The sequence below is a fragment of the Petromyzon marinus genome, chromosome 34 (assembly GCF_048934315.1).
Source record: "Petromyzon marinus isolate PM22_M1 ecotype Great Lakes invasive population chromosome 34, UKy_Petmar_22M1.pri1.0, whole genome shotgun sequence".
NCBI lineage: Eukaryota > Metazoa > Chordata > Hyperoartia > Petromyzontiformes > Petromyzontidae > Petromyzon > Petromyzon marinus.
Window position 1 is genome coordinate 3155506 of NC_133700.1, and position 17994 is coordinate 3173499.

The window sequence follows — 17994 nt, forward strand, 5'->3', positions numbered from 1 at the left end:
ATGATGCACACGTGCGGCTCATCTGAATTGAAGGCTTGCCATTGTTAGCATTGATTACCAGAACAATGACACAACTCCATAAACACGCAGAACAATTATTACTATTGTACAAAACCTTCATTCTTGTGAGCCGGAACATGCGTTAAACTTAGCGAAATGACAATCGCAATCGAATTGATTGGTTAATCTAGGGTGGAATTGAATGTGACCTGAACAACATCAGGTTCGAGTTCTAATTGGAACATTGGATGTCTTTGTCTCTCATAAGATCTTGCGGAGACGACAGCGCCCGCGGGGAATCGAGGTTTGATGCACAGCCTGATTATAAATGACCACTGTGAAGCATTAAAATTCATAGCAGCTGTTAAGGACACGATTCCAGTCACATCATGTTTATACTGGTAGGAAACGTAGTGGACTGGAAGCCCAACCGGGATTCATTCACAGGAGGCAGGGGATTAATTGTGTATGTCTGTGGATGTCTGTCCACGTGGGAGGGGTGGGGCTGGGTAGAGAGGGGAGGGTAGGGAGGGGCTGGGTGAGGAGAGGCTGGGTGGGGAGGGGAGGGTGGGGAGGGGCTAGGTGGGGCTGGGTGGGGAGGGTGGGGCTGGGTGGGGCTGGGTGGGGGGTGGGAGGGGTGGGGCTGGGTGGGGTGGGGCTGGGTGGGGAGGGGCTGGTCACCCCGTGGTGCCCTTATATGGACTGGAAGCCCAACCGGGATTAATTCACAGGAGGCAGTGGATTAATTGTGTATGTCTGTGGATGTCTGTCCACGTGTATCCGGACACCCGGATATATAACAAATGCGCTCCTAGTGGGCATTACTGGTAGGAAACGTAGTGGACTGGAAGCCCAACCGGGATTAATTCTCACAGAAGGCAGGGGATTAATTGTGTATGTCTGTGGATGTCTGTCCACGTGTATCCGGACATTCGGATATAAAAAAATGGGAGGGGTGGGGATGGGCGGAGAGGGGAGGGTAGGGAGGGGCTGGGTGGGGAAGGGAGGGTGGGGAGGGGCTGGGTGGGTAGGGTGGGGCTGGGTGGGGGGTGGGAGGGGTGGGGCTGGGTCAGGAGGGGCTGGTCACCCCGTGGTGCCCTTATAAAACTCAACGTTTAACCTACTCACGTCGGCTTGTGCCCGCCGTCACAGTCGGGCATATTTGCGGAATACACCACGCTGTCGTTGACCGTGGCCACTGACCGTGCAACCAACGTTCCTACCAGCCTCCTCCGCAAGAATGTGTTTTGTAATACTAGGACTACAGGCACACCTGTAATCCAGCACTTCGGAGTCAAGTTGGTAGATCACGCAGAAGTCTGTGAACCTCCCAAACCCGCTGGTCTGTGAAGTGATCGTATGGCATTCGAAGTGGAACACAACTGCACGGATCTCTTGGTGTTGTGTGCTCATATGCCTAGGTTTTTTTTCTTTCTCGGGGTTACCCCAGTTTTCTCCCACGTACAAAACACTTCTCATTTCTACATTATTGTTGCGCACGATGGTAGCGATATGTTCACGAGTTAATTGCCAATGTCGAGCTCTACTGACCATGACGAGGGCTTCAGGAGTGATATTCCTCCTCCGTTCAAAGAGTTCAGACAACGCTGGTTGCCTGTTTGGGTTGCGTGGCCACAATCGCACTCCTGTGGTGTGTCTTTAATTTTACATTGTCGACGGACATGTGCGCATTGCGTTGATGTTCTGATGCGGTTGATTCTGCTACTGATGCTCCTGCTGTTATGGAGTGACTCATGCTGCCAGCTCTGGCTGCAAAGTTTGGTCGTACATGTTATGTACATCGTTTATTGTTAAATTTCAATCACAGTTCCTGTGATCACTGTTACGTTGTTTTTATAGCTTTATTTTGGTGATTTCGAAAGCTTTTGGATTAGCCATATTTGTTTGTTGTTGTACAGAGTTAGCCTGATAACTTTAATCTACATTGTCTTATGGTTGTTATTGTTTGACTTGCATCCCACTGGGATGTTTGCACACAGCGTTGAAACACGGTGTTTTTCTGGAATACTTTGCTGTTTTTTCCAGGATTTTTCTGTTGCGTGTAGTCACTTTAAGATGTTTCTTGATCATGTTTTTGTTTTGTTACGGTTGCACCCGAGTCAAGAGCCGCATGGCTCACAGGGTTATACCTTATAAATGAAACTGAAAAAAACTGAAACCGTAACACCAGTGTCTTCGACGAATGTCAAAGCCAGGATGTGCCATGCTTGGATCAAGTTCACTCCCGAATTAAATTGGGCAACGCGGCGAAGGCATCCCAACGCAGGAGCCCCCTGAGAAGTTTTCGGGTACTCGGTGAGAGCTTTTTCTTGGTAAGGTATCGTTATGAAGTAGGGCGTGCATGGGCTGAGTGGAAGGGGCGAGGTAAGTTTAGTATCGTAGGCTGGAAAACATATACGGACATTTTACATGAAACACTCCACCCCTGAATCAGCCCGGTGTTCTCAGAGTGGCACACAAGCACTTCGTAGGGCTTCAACGAGAGCACCGTGGCTTGGCTTTCTGGGGGATGGCTGCATGGCATTGGGACGTTTGGTACTGGGAGAAAAATCAAAGAGAGTTGGGGGTCACGCACAAACCCTGGCCCTCCTTCCAATACCCATTTCTCTGCATAACACATAAGCAAACATACTTTTTAGGTGTAATTACAAAAACAAATTATTCCTTATTTTACCCAATAATTAAAGGGTCGTGCTACATTTTCGTAAGGGGTGGGGGAGGGGGTGGTAGACGATTGTTGCTGCTTTGTGATCCCAATTGAGTGATTTGCGGGCATAATTTTCCAAATGTGGCGAATTTGGACCGTGACGCCCGTAATTACGCAGTGACGTCAATTCATGAGTTTGATCTGTATTTTTTTCTCTCCAATTTCCAGCCCTGGTGATGAAATTGTTGCGAGACATGTACATGCTTTGAATTCAAAACGAACTGAACAACATACTCGTCAACAATACTGTGGCCTTCAAAGATAATGCATATATAACGGCGACGTTTCGGGCAATTACCCTTCATTGCACATGCTTACTATTTACTGTCAACATACGAAGCCAACGACATGCTCTATAATGTTACGCTGCAATGTTTACGTTCTATATATATAGCAGTGAAGTGTATCATTTAATCAACAGGTGTATAATTCATAAACATTAATTATAAAGGTTTTTGGGTTAGATTGCATTTTGCCAGAAATTGCCTAATGAAGCTGGTTGTGATCACCAGCGAAACGTTGTACCCAAATAGTAAATGTTATGGATTTACTCTCCAACACATCGATGTGCTGAGGTAGTAACTAATTGGCACGTTTTGTTTACTTGACACAATCTTACTAATTGCATGTCAGCTGGTGGTGGATTAACAACAAATTTGTATTTAAGCGATCCCACCCAAAATCCTTTATTATGAATATTGGTCACGAAATCCTACGTGTGAAATTATTCATACACATGAAATGTATTCAAACAAATTGGAACCTTGTATGCACAATCGACTGTACGGCATAGCATTGCTATTGTTCCTCGGTTGTTTTACTGTTCTATACATCTCTTCTCATTAATTCGTACCTGTTGATGATTGCTTGTGTTGCAATCGAAACGTCGTATGCTATTTAATTTATTTTTCTTTCTACGTGACTTTACCGAGAGAACCGTAAAGCTCCTCTTCTTCGTCTTCTTTCGCATGGCTGATGTAGATGCAAAGCAACAACAACGAATTCACATTCACGTGGTCAAGTCAGATAGCCACATCAGGAGCAGCGGGGTGTATCGCTGTGATGTCTCATTCGTATTTGTGGATCGGGCATTGCGTCGTTGTAAGTTATGTAGTCTTTTCTGGATGACCACAGTCGCACACTTTTCTGCATCAGGTGTCCGCATCCGCCATGGTTTGTGTGGATGCGGTTTAGGGTGGACCATGAGCTTCGTGGAAGATCAAACCCAGGGATCTTCTGCGTTGGATTTTTTTTTTTAGAAATTAGTGGTTCTTCTTAACCTGGGATGCCCTTTCTAGGGGTGCGAGACATGGCCAGATTTTTTTAAAGAAGATAAATAATCAAAAACACAAATTAACCACGGCCACGTAAGTACAACTACTTTGTCTCATAGAACCTATGTATTTATTAACAATACATTTTTTTTTACGATTGAGAACCAAGCTGGTGCAGGCTGCAGAGAAGGTTAAAGAACCACTGCGATAAATGACCGAGAGCCTCGCCACTAGAGGGCGCGAGAGCCTTTGCTTTGTGGCACGTGGTTCCCGCTGGGATAGAGATCGACTCCCCCAACTGCCTCACGTGCCCCGGGTTTGACGAAGGGAGGGAGGGAGGGGGGGAGAGGGCCCAGGACTATTTCAGGCATCTCTCGTCGCTGTTGTTAGCCTCGGCGAGGAATCAAACACCGCAGTGCTACGGCTTTAGTGGAGGTACTCTCAAGTGACAAATTCGAAGCCTCAAATCCGACATTTGAGTATTACTCGTCGTAATGTAATTTTTGGACGTTGCGTGTCGTGAGCAGGGATTCTTCTTTGTTTTTTTTTATTGCTTATAAAATCACAAAACATTTTAAAATTAAAAACACGGCAGCATACGCCAAGATCTCGGTCCACAGTTTGTAATATTGTCCAGTGCTTGTTATATCGCTAAGCATCCGAAGAACCTTTCCACACAATTATCTGGGAGCACAAGACACCATTGTTATTATACAGTAATTAAAATAGTTTTTGCATATTATTGTGTTTGGGTGTGCGTGTATTTTTTAAGTTGTGTAACATAGTCAACGTATTTGGGGAAAATGAACAATTACCTATGCAGGACACTGTGGGACATCGCATCATCCTGCGCTGCCATCTGTTTAGCACGTGGACCCGTCTGGACTGGCTCGGCATCACAGCCAATCCGTTTAACGTGATACAATGAAGCTCGGCGCGGTCTAAAATAGACGTTTTCAGAAATTACGAGCTGTATGTTGAACTTCTGTTACACTAAATATAGCCAACCTTGCTAATGGGAGGTGTGGGGGGAAAGACAGCTAAACACAAACAGCAGTTCTAAACAAACGAGTGTTCACATTTGGATTCCTAATGTTGGAAGAGAGAGCGTTCCAGACGGCCGAAGAACGCATCTGAATGCGCGCGATGCTGTGACTCTCTTTGTTCGATGGCGAGCCAAAAGCCACTGCGAAGGATGACTGTGAGGTCGCGTGATGGATGGTTTGTGCTCATTGACGAGATCAGCAAGCTATTGTGGTACATCTGTGGCAAGCACTTTTGTATATAATGAGCGCAACCTTCTCATGTATTTGTTCGGCAACCAAAAGCCAATGCAGCTCTCTGCATTCGGGAAGGTGAGTTCTACTTTCGAAAATAGCGCTGCTCGATTTGTTCAGCCACGTTCGTGGCGTAGCTGGCGGGTGTGTAGGCGGTGGAGCTACACCAGGGTCCGCAGGCCGACCAGGGACTGGCCATAGGGCAGCAGTCCAGGGTACATGCCCAGTGGGCCGGTCCGTTCCGAGGGCCGGTCTGCGTGCGGGAAATTGCAAATGTGATCAGAGTAAAACATACAAATGAGAAAAGTAAAAAAAAAAGATTTGTATTATCTCTGCTGTTTACTCCTCCATTGCTTATTCACGCTCTCAGGTGGCATTAAGTCCCCAAGATTCAGCACCCCCAAAGATTGTTCCTCACCGCATCCTCCGCCACCCCCTGTTTTGTTGGACCCAACATTAAGTGGACCAATGTAGGATCGCACGGCATACTCACTCACACGCCATCACATCGCAACGCAAGACAAAGATCCTCAGTGTAGCCTGTAACAGACTGTTGGGGCAAGTGCTGTTAGCGAGTAGCACCTGTGAAGGCCGGTACGGCACACGAGGGGGGTGGGTGGTCATCACCAACCCCCCCCCCCCGGCCGCCTTTGTCTCCCTAATGGCGATGCTGTTTCCCATCGCACCAGGTACTCATTCGAGGCTGAGTCGACCTAGGGGAGGCCCAAGACCGGCTCAGATAATCGTCAGTGGTGTTGGCCGCGAGCGAGAATCGAACTCGGGTCGCTAGGTCCGTAGCGCAGCGCGCCAAACCGCTACGCTACCGCTCCCCACTTAGTACTAAACCCAGTCGCGCAAACCCATTTTAAAACAAAATTAATAAACGTAAACTATCAAATCCAGAATTTGGGCCGATTAATTTTTCTTGTGTGCCAGTCCGACACTGGGCCCAGACACCGCGTTACAAAGTAGATTGGGCCGTGGGAGAGAGGGCGGGCAGCATTTGGGTCCTTTCGCCAGGACGCAATTGGCAAAGCCATGCCACGCCGCTTGCTTGTACAAAGTGATGCGTGCACACAGACGTGTGGCGTTGTCGTGCGATGGACCAGGTCTCACCGGGTCGGGCTCGCCCGCTAAAAGGAAGGGACCGAGGAGCGGTGATCACCAAGTTTGGAACATTTCCTGAACCCCCGTGCTCTCACCGTCCATCGGCTGCTGATGAGCGGGCCCCTTTCTCCCCCCCCCACCCTGCCCCCCGCATCTCTCCTCCTCCCCCCCGGGAGCAATTTGTAGCGCGGAGAAGTTATATATATGGCGACGGTTTAAATGGCCATCAAAAAAGAATCACCGTGTGAGAAATTAGTTGGGGCGCAGGAGGAATGTTGCTGGGCTTAGTTGAATGGACGCGTTACCCCCCCCCCCCATCATCCTCCTGCTCCCCCAGGTATGTTCCATCCATTTCGCCCCGCACGCCTTTGCGAAGTGGACTTCTGTGTTGCTGGCCGCACCGGGCGGGCTACCCTAGATAACCTTGCGTTTGTTCAAGCACCTGGTTAGAACGTAAGAGCGTGTGGTGTGATTGATGCAAATCCCGCACATTTTTATTTGATCCTATAATTTTGCCCCCACCACTTTACACATTTGCTTGGGTCTCACAGCTCCAAACAATGTTCAATGTTTCTTACGCTTTCTGTGCATAAAAAAACTCTCTCGTACCTTTTTGATTTAAAGCTTTCGTGACTGCAGGGATTCATAGTCTTGGTTCTTTCGGTAAAGTCACGTAGAAGGGAAACCATAAAATTATAAATAGTAATAATACCTTCATTGCGTTTTTGAAATGTCTTGGGCATGTGCCTAAAGACACACTTCTACCGGCGCGAGATAGATGTGAATGTTTGCATCAGGCTACAGGCACAAATCTGGCTGCCGACTGATGATGCCGCTTGTAATTACTGGCGAAACGTCGTACTCAGATTGTAAATGTTGTGGAATTGCTCTCCAACACACAACCGGTGTGCTGTACTAGTAACAAATTTGGCATGTTCTGTTCATGTCACAAAACCCCGTACTAATTGGCTGTGCCGGGCGGTGGCGGGTTTAACAACACATTTATATTTGCGAGATCAAACAACAAACCTGTATGTTCGCAGAACTTTTGCTTATAATATAGAGAGGCTCTGTGGGGAATATCCACTCACGATGAATTTGTTTTCTTAATTGGGCAGATGAGGCCCAGGACCGGTTCAGAGAATCGTCACTGATGTTGGCCGTGGGCAGGAATCGAACCCGGGTCGCCAGGTTCGTAGCGCAGCGTAGCGCTAACCACTACACTACCGCTCCCCACTCACTGGTGCTGGCTGCGAGCGGGAAGACAGACACACACACAGACACACACACACATACAGACACACACACAGACACACACAGACACACACAGACACACACACACAGACAGACACACACAGACGCACACAGACACACACACAGACACACACACAGACAGACACACAGACACACACACAGACACACACAGACACACACACAAACACACACACAGACACACAGACACACACACACACAGACACAAACACACACACAGACACACACAGACACACACAGAGACACACACACAGACACACACACAGACAGACAGACACACACACAGACACACACACACAGACACACACAGACACACACACAGACAGACACACAGACACACACACAAACACACACACATACACACAGACACACACACACCAACACACACACAGGCACGTGCACGCAAAACTCTCTAAACTAACGGTCCCAAAAAAACCGTTAACAAATAAAACCGTTCGGTTTTATAACGCTCTGAGTCAAATAGCAACAGAGACACGCACACTCGCCCACAAACACACACTCACACACACTCACACACTCACCCACTCACTCACACACACTCACCCATTCACACACTCACACACACTCACCCACCCACATACTCACACACACTCATCCACAAACACACACTCACCCACTCACACTCACCCACTCACACACTCACCCACCCACACGCACACTCGCCCACAAACACACACTCACCCATTCACACACACTCACACACTCACACACACTCACCCACTCACACACACTCACCCATTCACACACTCACACTCACCCACACTCACACACACTCACCCACTCACACACACTCACCCATTCACACACTCACACTCACCCACACTCGCCCACAAACACACACTCACCCAATCACACACTCACACTCATTCACTCACACACACTCACCCACTAAACACGCTCACCCACTAAACACGCTCACCCACACACTCACACTCACACACCCACCCACTCACACACACTCACCCACCCACACACTCACACACACTCACCCACCCACACACACTCACCCACTCACACTCACCCACTCACACACTCGCCCACAAACACGCTCACCCACCCACTCACACACACACACTCACCCACTAAACACGCTCACACACACTCACCCACTAAACACGCTCACCCACTCACTCATCCACACACCCATCCGCTCAGACCCACTCACTCACCCAATCACCTACTCACTCTGTGTGGTGAGTCTATGGCTCGCCGTGATGAGTCTATGGGTTTCTATGGTGAGTCTATGTGTCTGTGTGGTGAACCTATGGGTCTCTGTGTGATGAGTCTATGGGTCTCTGTGTGGTGACTATATGGCTCTGTGTGTGATTCATCTATGGGTCTCTATGTGGTGAGTCTATGGGTGTCTGTGTGGTGAGTCTATGGGTCTCTGTGTGGTGAGTCTATGGGTGTCTGTGTGGTGAGTCTATGGGTCTCTGTGTAGTGAGTCTATGTATCTCTGTGTAGTGAGTCTATGAATCTCTGTGTAGTGAGTCTATGGATCTCTGTGTGGTGAGTCTATGGGTCTCTGTGTAGTGAGTCTATGGATCACTATGTAGTGAGTCTATGGGTCGCTGTGTTTGCGTGTTCTTAAGATGGCGCCTCCCATACTTCACGACGAGAGGCACGGAGACACCGGACATCAGCAGATGCGACAGGAATTCTGATCTTAATGAAGCAAGAAGATGAGGTGGTGAGGCTTCAACATCATCAACCGCATAATCAACAGCAGCATCATCAGCTATGTCATCATAATCAGCTATGTCATCAGCATCATCAGCTGTCATCATCAGCTGTATCATCATAATCAGCTATGTCATCATCAGCTGTATCAGCAGCAGCTGCGTAATCATTAGCTGTGTCACCAACATCACCATCACCTACATCATGGTTTACATCATCATCATCATCAGTTACCTTACTATCAGCTCACACTCACTCACCCACCCACTAACTCATCCACTCACCCACTCACCCACCCATTCACCCACCCACCCACTCACCCACCCATCCACCCACCCATTCACCCACCCACTCACCCATCCACCCACTGCACGCTCTCTCTCGTATCCTAGGTGGACACTCGGAGAGACGCGGACTCTTCAATGGCACCATTCCCCTCCACCTCCACCCCACGTCCACCCTCCGCGTTGAGCAGCGTCTCCCGGCGTCTCACCGGCGCTCCTCGCCGCCACGTGGGACGGGACTGCACTCCGGGACAGGGGGACAGGGGAGGTGATGGTAGTGGTGGCCGGTGTGTTGATGGTCACGGTGGTGGTAGTGGTCGCTGGAGCATTGATGGTCACGGTGGCGGTGGTAGTGGTCCCCGGAGTGTTGATGGTCAGGGTGGTGGTGGTGGTCCCCGGACTGTTGATGGTCGCGGTGGTGGTGGTGGTCGCCAGAGTGTTGATGGTCGCGGTGGTGGTGGTCGCCGGACTGTTGATGGTCATAGTGGTAGTTGTGGTAATGGTGGTGTTGCTGGCTGTAGTGTTGGTGGTTGTGGTGCTGGTTGTGGTGTTGGTGGTTGTGGTAGTGGTGCTGGCTGTGGTGGTGGTTGTGGCGGTGGCTGTGGTAGTGGTGGTGGTAGTGGCGGTCAGGCCCAGCTGTTCCACGTCCACCTTTTAACAACTAACCAACACGATGCTCACTTCCACCACGGTAACCACAACCACGGTAACCACAACCACGGTAACCACCACCATGGTAACCATCACTACGGTAACCACCACGACCACCACCACCTTGGTTCTCCTCAAGCTCCCAAGCAGTATGGGCAGAGGCCCTGTGACCTGCGGGCGGAAGGTGTCCACCGGTTGACCCCTCCGACCTCTCCGCAGCGGTTAGAAGAGGGGTCCCAGAGGGGCGTGGGGATGCTGGACGGGAGCTGTGGGAGAGACAGAAGGGCAGTGACGTGGAAGGCTGATGAGGAGGAGGAGGGTGAGGAGCACGAGGATTGGGAGGGCAAGGAGCGTGAGGAGGAAGAGGGCGAGGAGGAGGAAGGGAGCGAGGAGGAGGTCGAGGAGCGTGATGAGGAGGGGAGGGGAAGACGTCGCGAGAGAGGGGGCGGTCGTCACGATAACCGGTCCCCTCTGCCGAGCGACGGCGGACGCCGCTACCGTGGCGGTAGCTCTTCCACTGAGCCGCACTCGTCCTGCTCATCATCATCATCATCGTGCTCGTCGTCGTCGCCGCCATCGTCGTCGGAGTCGGAGGGCGAATCGGAGTCGGTCCCGGAGGTGGCCGTCGCCGCACTCCTCCGGCGTCGGAGCTCTCCCGGGCTGCCGCCGGCGGCCGATCGTCTGGTGACGGTGACCGTGGGGACCGCGCGGGGGTTCCTTGGGGAAGTCTCCGGTAGGTCCGGCGGTGAGCTCCGCCTTCGGCTGGACTTGTGTGGTGCCCGGCTGATGAAGGGAGCCGCAGCGGGGAGACGAGGCGAGGCGGCGAGGGAGGAGGCTCAGAGGCGTAAGAAGAAGGATGGGAATCGCAGTCGGAGGCAAAACGGCCGTGGGTTCTGCGAGGAGGGGAAGGAGGAGGAGGTGGAGGAGAACGTGGGGCTCAGGGAGAGCGGAGGAGGCGAGGTTCGTGGGGGCGCGCGCAGGGAGAGCGGCGCTGAACGGCTGCCAACACCACCACCACCACATGGCGCGATGGGGCAGTCTGGGCCTCCTGCACACTCCACCCGCTCCAACTCCAATTCCAGGAGGGCCAGGACCACAGCCGTGCCCGCTGCCACCACCTCCAACAGGGCCGTGCCCACCACCACCTCCATCAGGTCCAGGGCCGTCCCGACCTCAACATCCACCACCAAGAACGTCCCCACCACGACCTCCACCAGGGCCAGAGCCGTGCCCACCATCACGGCCAGGGACAGGACCACAGCCGTGCCCACTGCCACCACCTCCATCAGGGCCGTGCCCACCTCCACCACCTCCCTCAGGTCCAGGGCCGTCCCCACCTCAACGTCCACCACCAAGAACTCTCCTACCACGACCTCCACCAGGGCCAGAGCCGTCCCCGCCTCCTCTACCTCTGCCATGGCCAGGTCCAGGGCCATCCCCACCACCTGCACAACCTCCACCACCACCGCCGCCACCGCCTCTGCTTCGGCTACCCGTGCCGCCGTGGCCTTGCAGGCGGTGGTGCGTGGTTTCCTCCTCCGCTGCCGTCTGGCGTCGCACGGCGTGGAGGCTCCCGAAGCAGCGGGCGGGGGGATCTACCGCCTGAGCCCCGCATACGTGTCGACCCGGCACGCGGCCCGGGCCCCGGAGGAGCGGGGGCACCGAGCGGCGGCGGTGATCCAAGCGGCGTGGAGGGGCTACCAGGCCCGGCGCAGGCGTCTGGTGAAGAGGGTCAGGGTGGTGACGACGAGGAGGAAGAGGAGGAGGAATGAGGAGGTGGAATGAGGAGCCGTGATGGCGGGGGAGAGAGATGGTGGGGTAGAGAGATGAAGGAGAGGTGAGTGAGGGCTGGGAGAAACGTTGGAGCGAGGGTGTGGGGAGAGTGGAATAGGCGCAGGTACCTGGAGCCATCGAATTCAGATCGGTGCACGGTTCACTTGGCAGCTTTCGCAATAAATGACCCAACAATGAAACACAATAAACTATAACAACAAACAAATACGCAACAATACACCATAGCAACAATAAACTTTAACAACAATAATCAACTTTGACTCGTGTGGTGCGTGACGCGAGGGAGGCCTTCAACGACTGACTGGAGGAGGGGAACGGAGGTGTCTGTTCAATGTGTTGTGTCGTAGACTTCTCCACCACCCAACCACGTCCAATCGAATGGCGTCACTTGGGATCGGTAATGTTATCGCTCTCGCCTCGTATGTCTTCGATCCCGGACCCTGACGATGCCTGCTGCATATTTGGAGTCTGCGTCTCTCTCTCTCCCTGTGGTCACGTGCATTTTTCCCCGGGTCCTCCGATTTTTTCAACCACATTTAAAATCAACATTACGCGTCTAGATTAGCATGGGTTTTTGTGGGTCTCTATGGATCTCTATGAGTCTCTGGATCTCCCTGGGTCTCTGAGTATGGGTCTGTGTGGGTCTCTATAGGTATCTACAAGTATAGGTCTCTATGGATCTCTGCGTATCTCTATGGGTCTTAATGCGTTAAGCGTATTTGGCTGCTATTTTTTTCCCACACACGATCGTGATGATATCATTTACTTCGTTGAGCTATCATATGTGATAGCCAACGACAGCAGACACCTGAGAGCGAGCGAGCGAGCGGTTGACATCCAGCGAATTTTGTGGCTGAAAAAAAACGAAGCTATAAATCTACAAACTTTTTTATTTTACAAGGTAAGGCCCCACTGAGCTTTGTAGCTCTTATTTCAGAAGCGGCCTGGCTATCTCATGATATCATCGCGTGGGAATTTATAGCAGCAAATGCTCTGAACGCTTAGAGATGCATAGAGACCCATAGAGATACACAGATCCATAGAGATGCATAACAACCCATAGATAACAGTATTATCTATGTCCCTTGAGCATTAAATCTGATGGCTTTAATGTGGCCACTGTGAATGAAAATCGCGAGAGTGGCCAGACAGCGCTTCCCAAATGCCCCATCGTTTGTGATTTGCCTGCGGCGCTTGGGACGCTCGTAAACGGTAGCATCAGATCACCTTAAGACACGGTCGGCGTGTGAGTAAATTTGCGTTGTGCTTCACTGCTTTCCCGTGCCCTGACAACATTTGCGGGTTTGGCAGCTCTGCATCTCTTGGTCGCCGCTGTTTTTAAAATATTTTTTTAGGGTCCTGTTTCACGACTGAATCACGTTGCGCAGAAGTCAGGTTTGGCATCCCGACGGAATCATTTGTGCCGCTGTTGGGTAGCGTGTTGTGACAATGAAGCGAGGCGTCCCAGGCGGGCGCTTGACAGAGATCAGTTGCCTAAATCGTGTAAAAGAAGAAACACAGCAGGTGTCCCACTGGAGCAAAATAAAAACTGCGTAATTTATAATTGAGAGTTGCCTACAGGGGATATCACAGAGGTATAAATGGCATTAGATGTGCGAAAGGCTCATCAATTTTATAACCGCATATATTCATAGTGGCAGCTGCCGCAGTTAAACATCCGTCTGCAATTGACGCTCAAAATGTGTGTGGCATGGCTGCAAAAGCATGTTTGTGTTGTCTCGTTATTTAAAATAGAGCCATTATATCTCCAAACTAGGGGTATGACATTTCCAAATCGTGGAAAATATGTCAGCCGTGTTTAGTTTTTGAGATCTAGACGTTTAAGGAAAATGCCATGCGGCGTTATAAGTGACAAGGCCGTTTGTGGTCGTGAAGGCAAACAGGAGCCCATGTTCAGCTAGCGACGCACCAAGCTTAGTGCTGTTAGGGTTTGGCAGTGCCTCGTGTGAAACCTTTTTTGAATATTGAAGGTTGCTTTGAAAAAAAATCATTTCAAGTTTAGATTTTTTTTTTGGGATCTGTAAACGACATTCCAACTGCTCTTTCAGTAACAAAGACGGCCACTGCATCGCGCGCTTTCAGATGCGCTTCTGCGGCCGTCTGGAACGCTCTTCCTTAAGATATGAGGATACCACTGGAGATATGCACTTTTAAATCTAGATTTGAAAACTAATTTGTTTAGAACTGCTTTATGTGTTTAGTTTATTGTCCCTCCCCCGCACTTCCGATTAGGACGGTTGGCTACGTACGGTGCAAAAGAAGTTCAACATACGGTACGTGTCTAGAGATGAAAGAAGACGTTGAAATTCAACACCCGGTCTCAGAGAACGGCCTCTGAAAGATGTCACCAAACTACTTATGAGGTCCCTGCACTGGTCTCTCATCCACTCTAGACAGTCCTCCTTCTATCCTGCCTTGCTATAGAGGTGATCATCACGTGGCAATAAAAAACATTGTCTTCAGATCTGATTCTATTCTTTGCGTATTCTGGAAATATGTTCGGGAACTAATTGCCAATCCCCTGATCTGCTGGTTATGAGAAGGCTTCAGGAGGGAGTTTGTGCAGTTTTGATATTTCTACATTAAAAGAGTGCAGACTACAGTGGTGTACTATATGATCCATAGTTTGGTTTGCATGGCTACAATCACTCTACTGTGGCTTGTCTTTCATATAGCCAAATTAAGTCAAACAACAAATGCAACATGTTTTTAATGCTTACAATAACAATCGCAATATTTCTAACATGGCCCTGGTGTGATGTTTATAAATATACCTTGAAACGATGTGGGAATTTCAACTGAATCAGAAATAGCGTAGGATGTATTCGACAATAATGCACTGGATCTAACGTATGTTGAGCTCACTGAAAGGAAAGGTCTTTCCGCTCAAGTCTGGTCCAATTTCGGCTCTCAAACTCCACACCCGGTGTCAATCAGTGCTCTCATTTGGAGAAAATGGAAACGTTGACAAGTTTTGAATGCCTCCGTGCAAACGGCCTCAACCACAAGCACCGTAATGGAAGGCATTGCACGCTCGAGTTTATTCAGTCGGCCTGGCCTCTTGGGGGTTAACGTCTCATTCACTGATGGACCGATGGACGGACGGACGGACGGGGCATCTGGCGAGAACGGCAGCGACGAGGCAGGTCCCAGGGGGCTTCGCCCGATACGCCTCGCCGCGCGTCACGGTCGGATGGCGAGCTCGCTGGCATCCGCGCGGAGCGGTTGTGGCCCCGCGTTACGAATCTGTGGCACGAATATTTTTTTGTTGTTGTTTTGTTTGTAAAAAAAATAGCTCCGTTGAAACCCTGCGGCCGATGTTGCTCGCTGTCCTCGTCGCCTGCAGAGTAAGCCATCAATCACGTTGCTCCGTGCAGCTCTAGGTGGCCCCGACAATGCTGACGATCGGTTGCTTGGTTTCTGGGTAAAGGATGAAGTAGCAAAAATAAAAAAATGGGAAAGGGGCTCGACATTTCGCCCGCAGCACAGAGTCATTGTGCCAATAACCGTGGACTTAAGCGGAAAGACTTTCTCTCGTTAAGATGCATATCCAGTGGATTACTTTTGATTACATCCCACGCAATTTCAGGTTCGGTTTAAATCCCACAAAATGATTTCAAGGTGTTTATAAACATCACCATGTTCTATACACTATGGTTTTTTCGGTAAAGTCACGTAGATAGACGTGACTTTACCGAAAGAACCAAAGAGTATAGATTCCTGCAGTCACGAAAGCTTCAAATCAAGATATCACACTGTTGTTTCACCTCCGATTAGCACGGTTGGCTGCTTACGGTACGAAAAAAGTTTTATATGTGTATATACGAAAGGATTAAGCTCATTCCGTTGTTGAGCAAAGGTCTCTTTATTGATGACCCACCAGTAACGTCCTCGGCCCTACAGCAGGTAATACACTAAAATAAACAATTTTTTTACTACTTTTATTTTACCAGGTATGGTCCACTGAGCTATAAAACTCTTTTTTCAGAAGCGACCTTGCTATCACAACTGATATATCAACGGAGTGGCTTATCACATGGAAATCTTTTGCAGCCAAAATACTCAAAAAACGCATGTTTCTACTTGCGGAGGGGAAACACCGGAGAAAGATCCACGTGACCACGGGGAGAACAAGCAAATTCCAAATATACATCAGGGGACAAGGTCGGGATCGAACCCACGACCTGTATACCAGGTGAGGTATTTAACATCTTGCCACCACATCGCCCCACGCTTCAGCACTGCGCACTCAGAACTCCCCTCTCGCTTTCCTCTATCCCCTGCTCCACGTTCCTTGCCAGTCAATCATTGCCCAGGGCTTTGGTCCCAAATGACGATGACTCACTGACCAAGCATCTCTGAGTCTCCTACGCTCTACCTCTGCCCACGGCTTTTCCTCGTGTGATATTTAACGGGCAAAAGGCGCTCCCCCAAGTCTCCCAACGCCTACGGTACAATGAATTATACGGGACCCAGGCTGGCTTGGGCGAGAGTGGCACTGCAGCACGTGATGTCTGGCGGTTCCGCGTCGCCCCGTGTTGATGTAAGTGGACGTACGACGAAGACGACCACGGCAGCCTAAAGAGCGAGGCGTCAAAATGGGAAAAATACGTGATTGCTCGAAGTGATTGCCAAAGTCGTCTCGAAGCTGTTGGAAACGGTTTTTTTTTGTTAACTCAGCCCAGGAGCACTTTTGGGGCTGAGCTGTGAACGAAATTGCCCCGGTGTATCATTACGCATCGGCGGTATGCAATTATGCAGTCTAATTGTAAGCGATTAAATAAAAAATGGAGCACGGGGATGAGAGCCTTTATTTGTTCAGCAGGAATGTACACACACACGAGCAATGTATTTTTAATTAGTTTCATCGCCGACAGATATTTAATTGAAAATATTCATCGCAATAATTATCCTTGATATGCAAACAAAAATACGCGTGATTTTAATTCACTGCACGGACGTTTATCAGGAAAATACATTACTGCGTCAATACTTTACAGTACGGTTCTGCACACACATTGGCAAAACGAACCCAGGGCCACGTCGAGTGTAGATACATCTCTGAGTCCAGCAAGCGCTCTGAGTCCAGGAAGGAACCCTCTGTAGCGATTGCAAACGATAATTTTCAGTATTGCAGCCTTCACCAAGCATCCCATGTGTGTTTTTTTCCGGTGTCCTGCTCATAAATATCCCAGGTCAAATGAAAGTGACTTCCTGTTCAAATAACCATTTATAAGTCCGGAGTCAACAGTGGAAATTCAACATTCCTATGGCAGGGGAAAGTCTACCCATAGGACGTACTCCTGTTGGCTCGCTCCCTGCAAAGTTGTACTCGTTTTTTATTTATTATTAAACACTGCAGGGATGATGAGCTGAGTCACCCTCCATTCAGGATTTGAACTCGCAACCTTCCGCCGAGCCCCTGGGCGATATGACACTCGCACAAAGCGGAGTGAAATTGTCTTCATGCAGCTCTTGACAACAACACCTGCTGCGCACACAACAAGAGCCTGGCTCGCACATGCAGCCACTTAGTTGAAAAAGTTACGCGTTAATTTAATTTCGCGCAATGCTGTAATCTTTTTTTGTTTTTGCTGCCTTTCTGTTATCGCTTAAAATGTAATACGTAATCGTCATACTCTTTGGTTCTATTCGGTAAAGTCACGTAGGTAAAAAAGTAAAACAACAAAAATCACGACGTTTCGGCCACAACACAAGTGGCCTTCTTCAGGTGAAGGAACAGAACTGTCGGGACGACAGCACTTCAATGACCGCTGCTAAGATTCACAGCGTCTTTTTAAGCTCGGTGGGAGGACCAGGGTGCCTTGACAAAGGAGTTTACATATCAAAAATAGCTGTGTTAAAGTGTTGAAGCAGCAGGGTGT

General features: G+C 49.8%; 1 protein-coding gene across 2 annotated transcripts; it reads left to right on the top strand.

Annotated features, from left to right (window-relative positions):
• The first annotated feature begins 7444 nt into the window (after positions 1-7444).
• LOC142929767 (uncharacterized) lies at positions 7445-13445 on the top strand. Of its 2 annotated transcripts, none has more exons than XM_076071635.1 (3): positions 7445-7577; positions 9272-9369; positions 9752-13445. In XM_076071635.1, exons 2-3 carry the CDS (start codon positions 9349-9351, stop codon positions 12077-12079), a joined length of 2349 nt encoding a protein of 782 aa, XP_075927750.1. In that variant the 5' UTR covers positions 7445-7577; positions 9272-9348; the 3' UTR covers positions 12080-13445. The 2 variants fall into 2 exon arrangements, with proteins under 2 accessions (XP_075927750.1, XP_075927749.1); XM_076071634.1 differs by lacking the exon at positions 7445-7577 and adding an exon at positions 7641-8914.
• The last annotated feature ends 4549 nt before the right edge of the window (positions 13446-17994 follow it).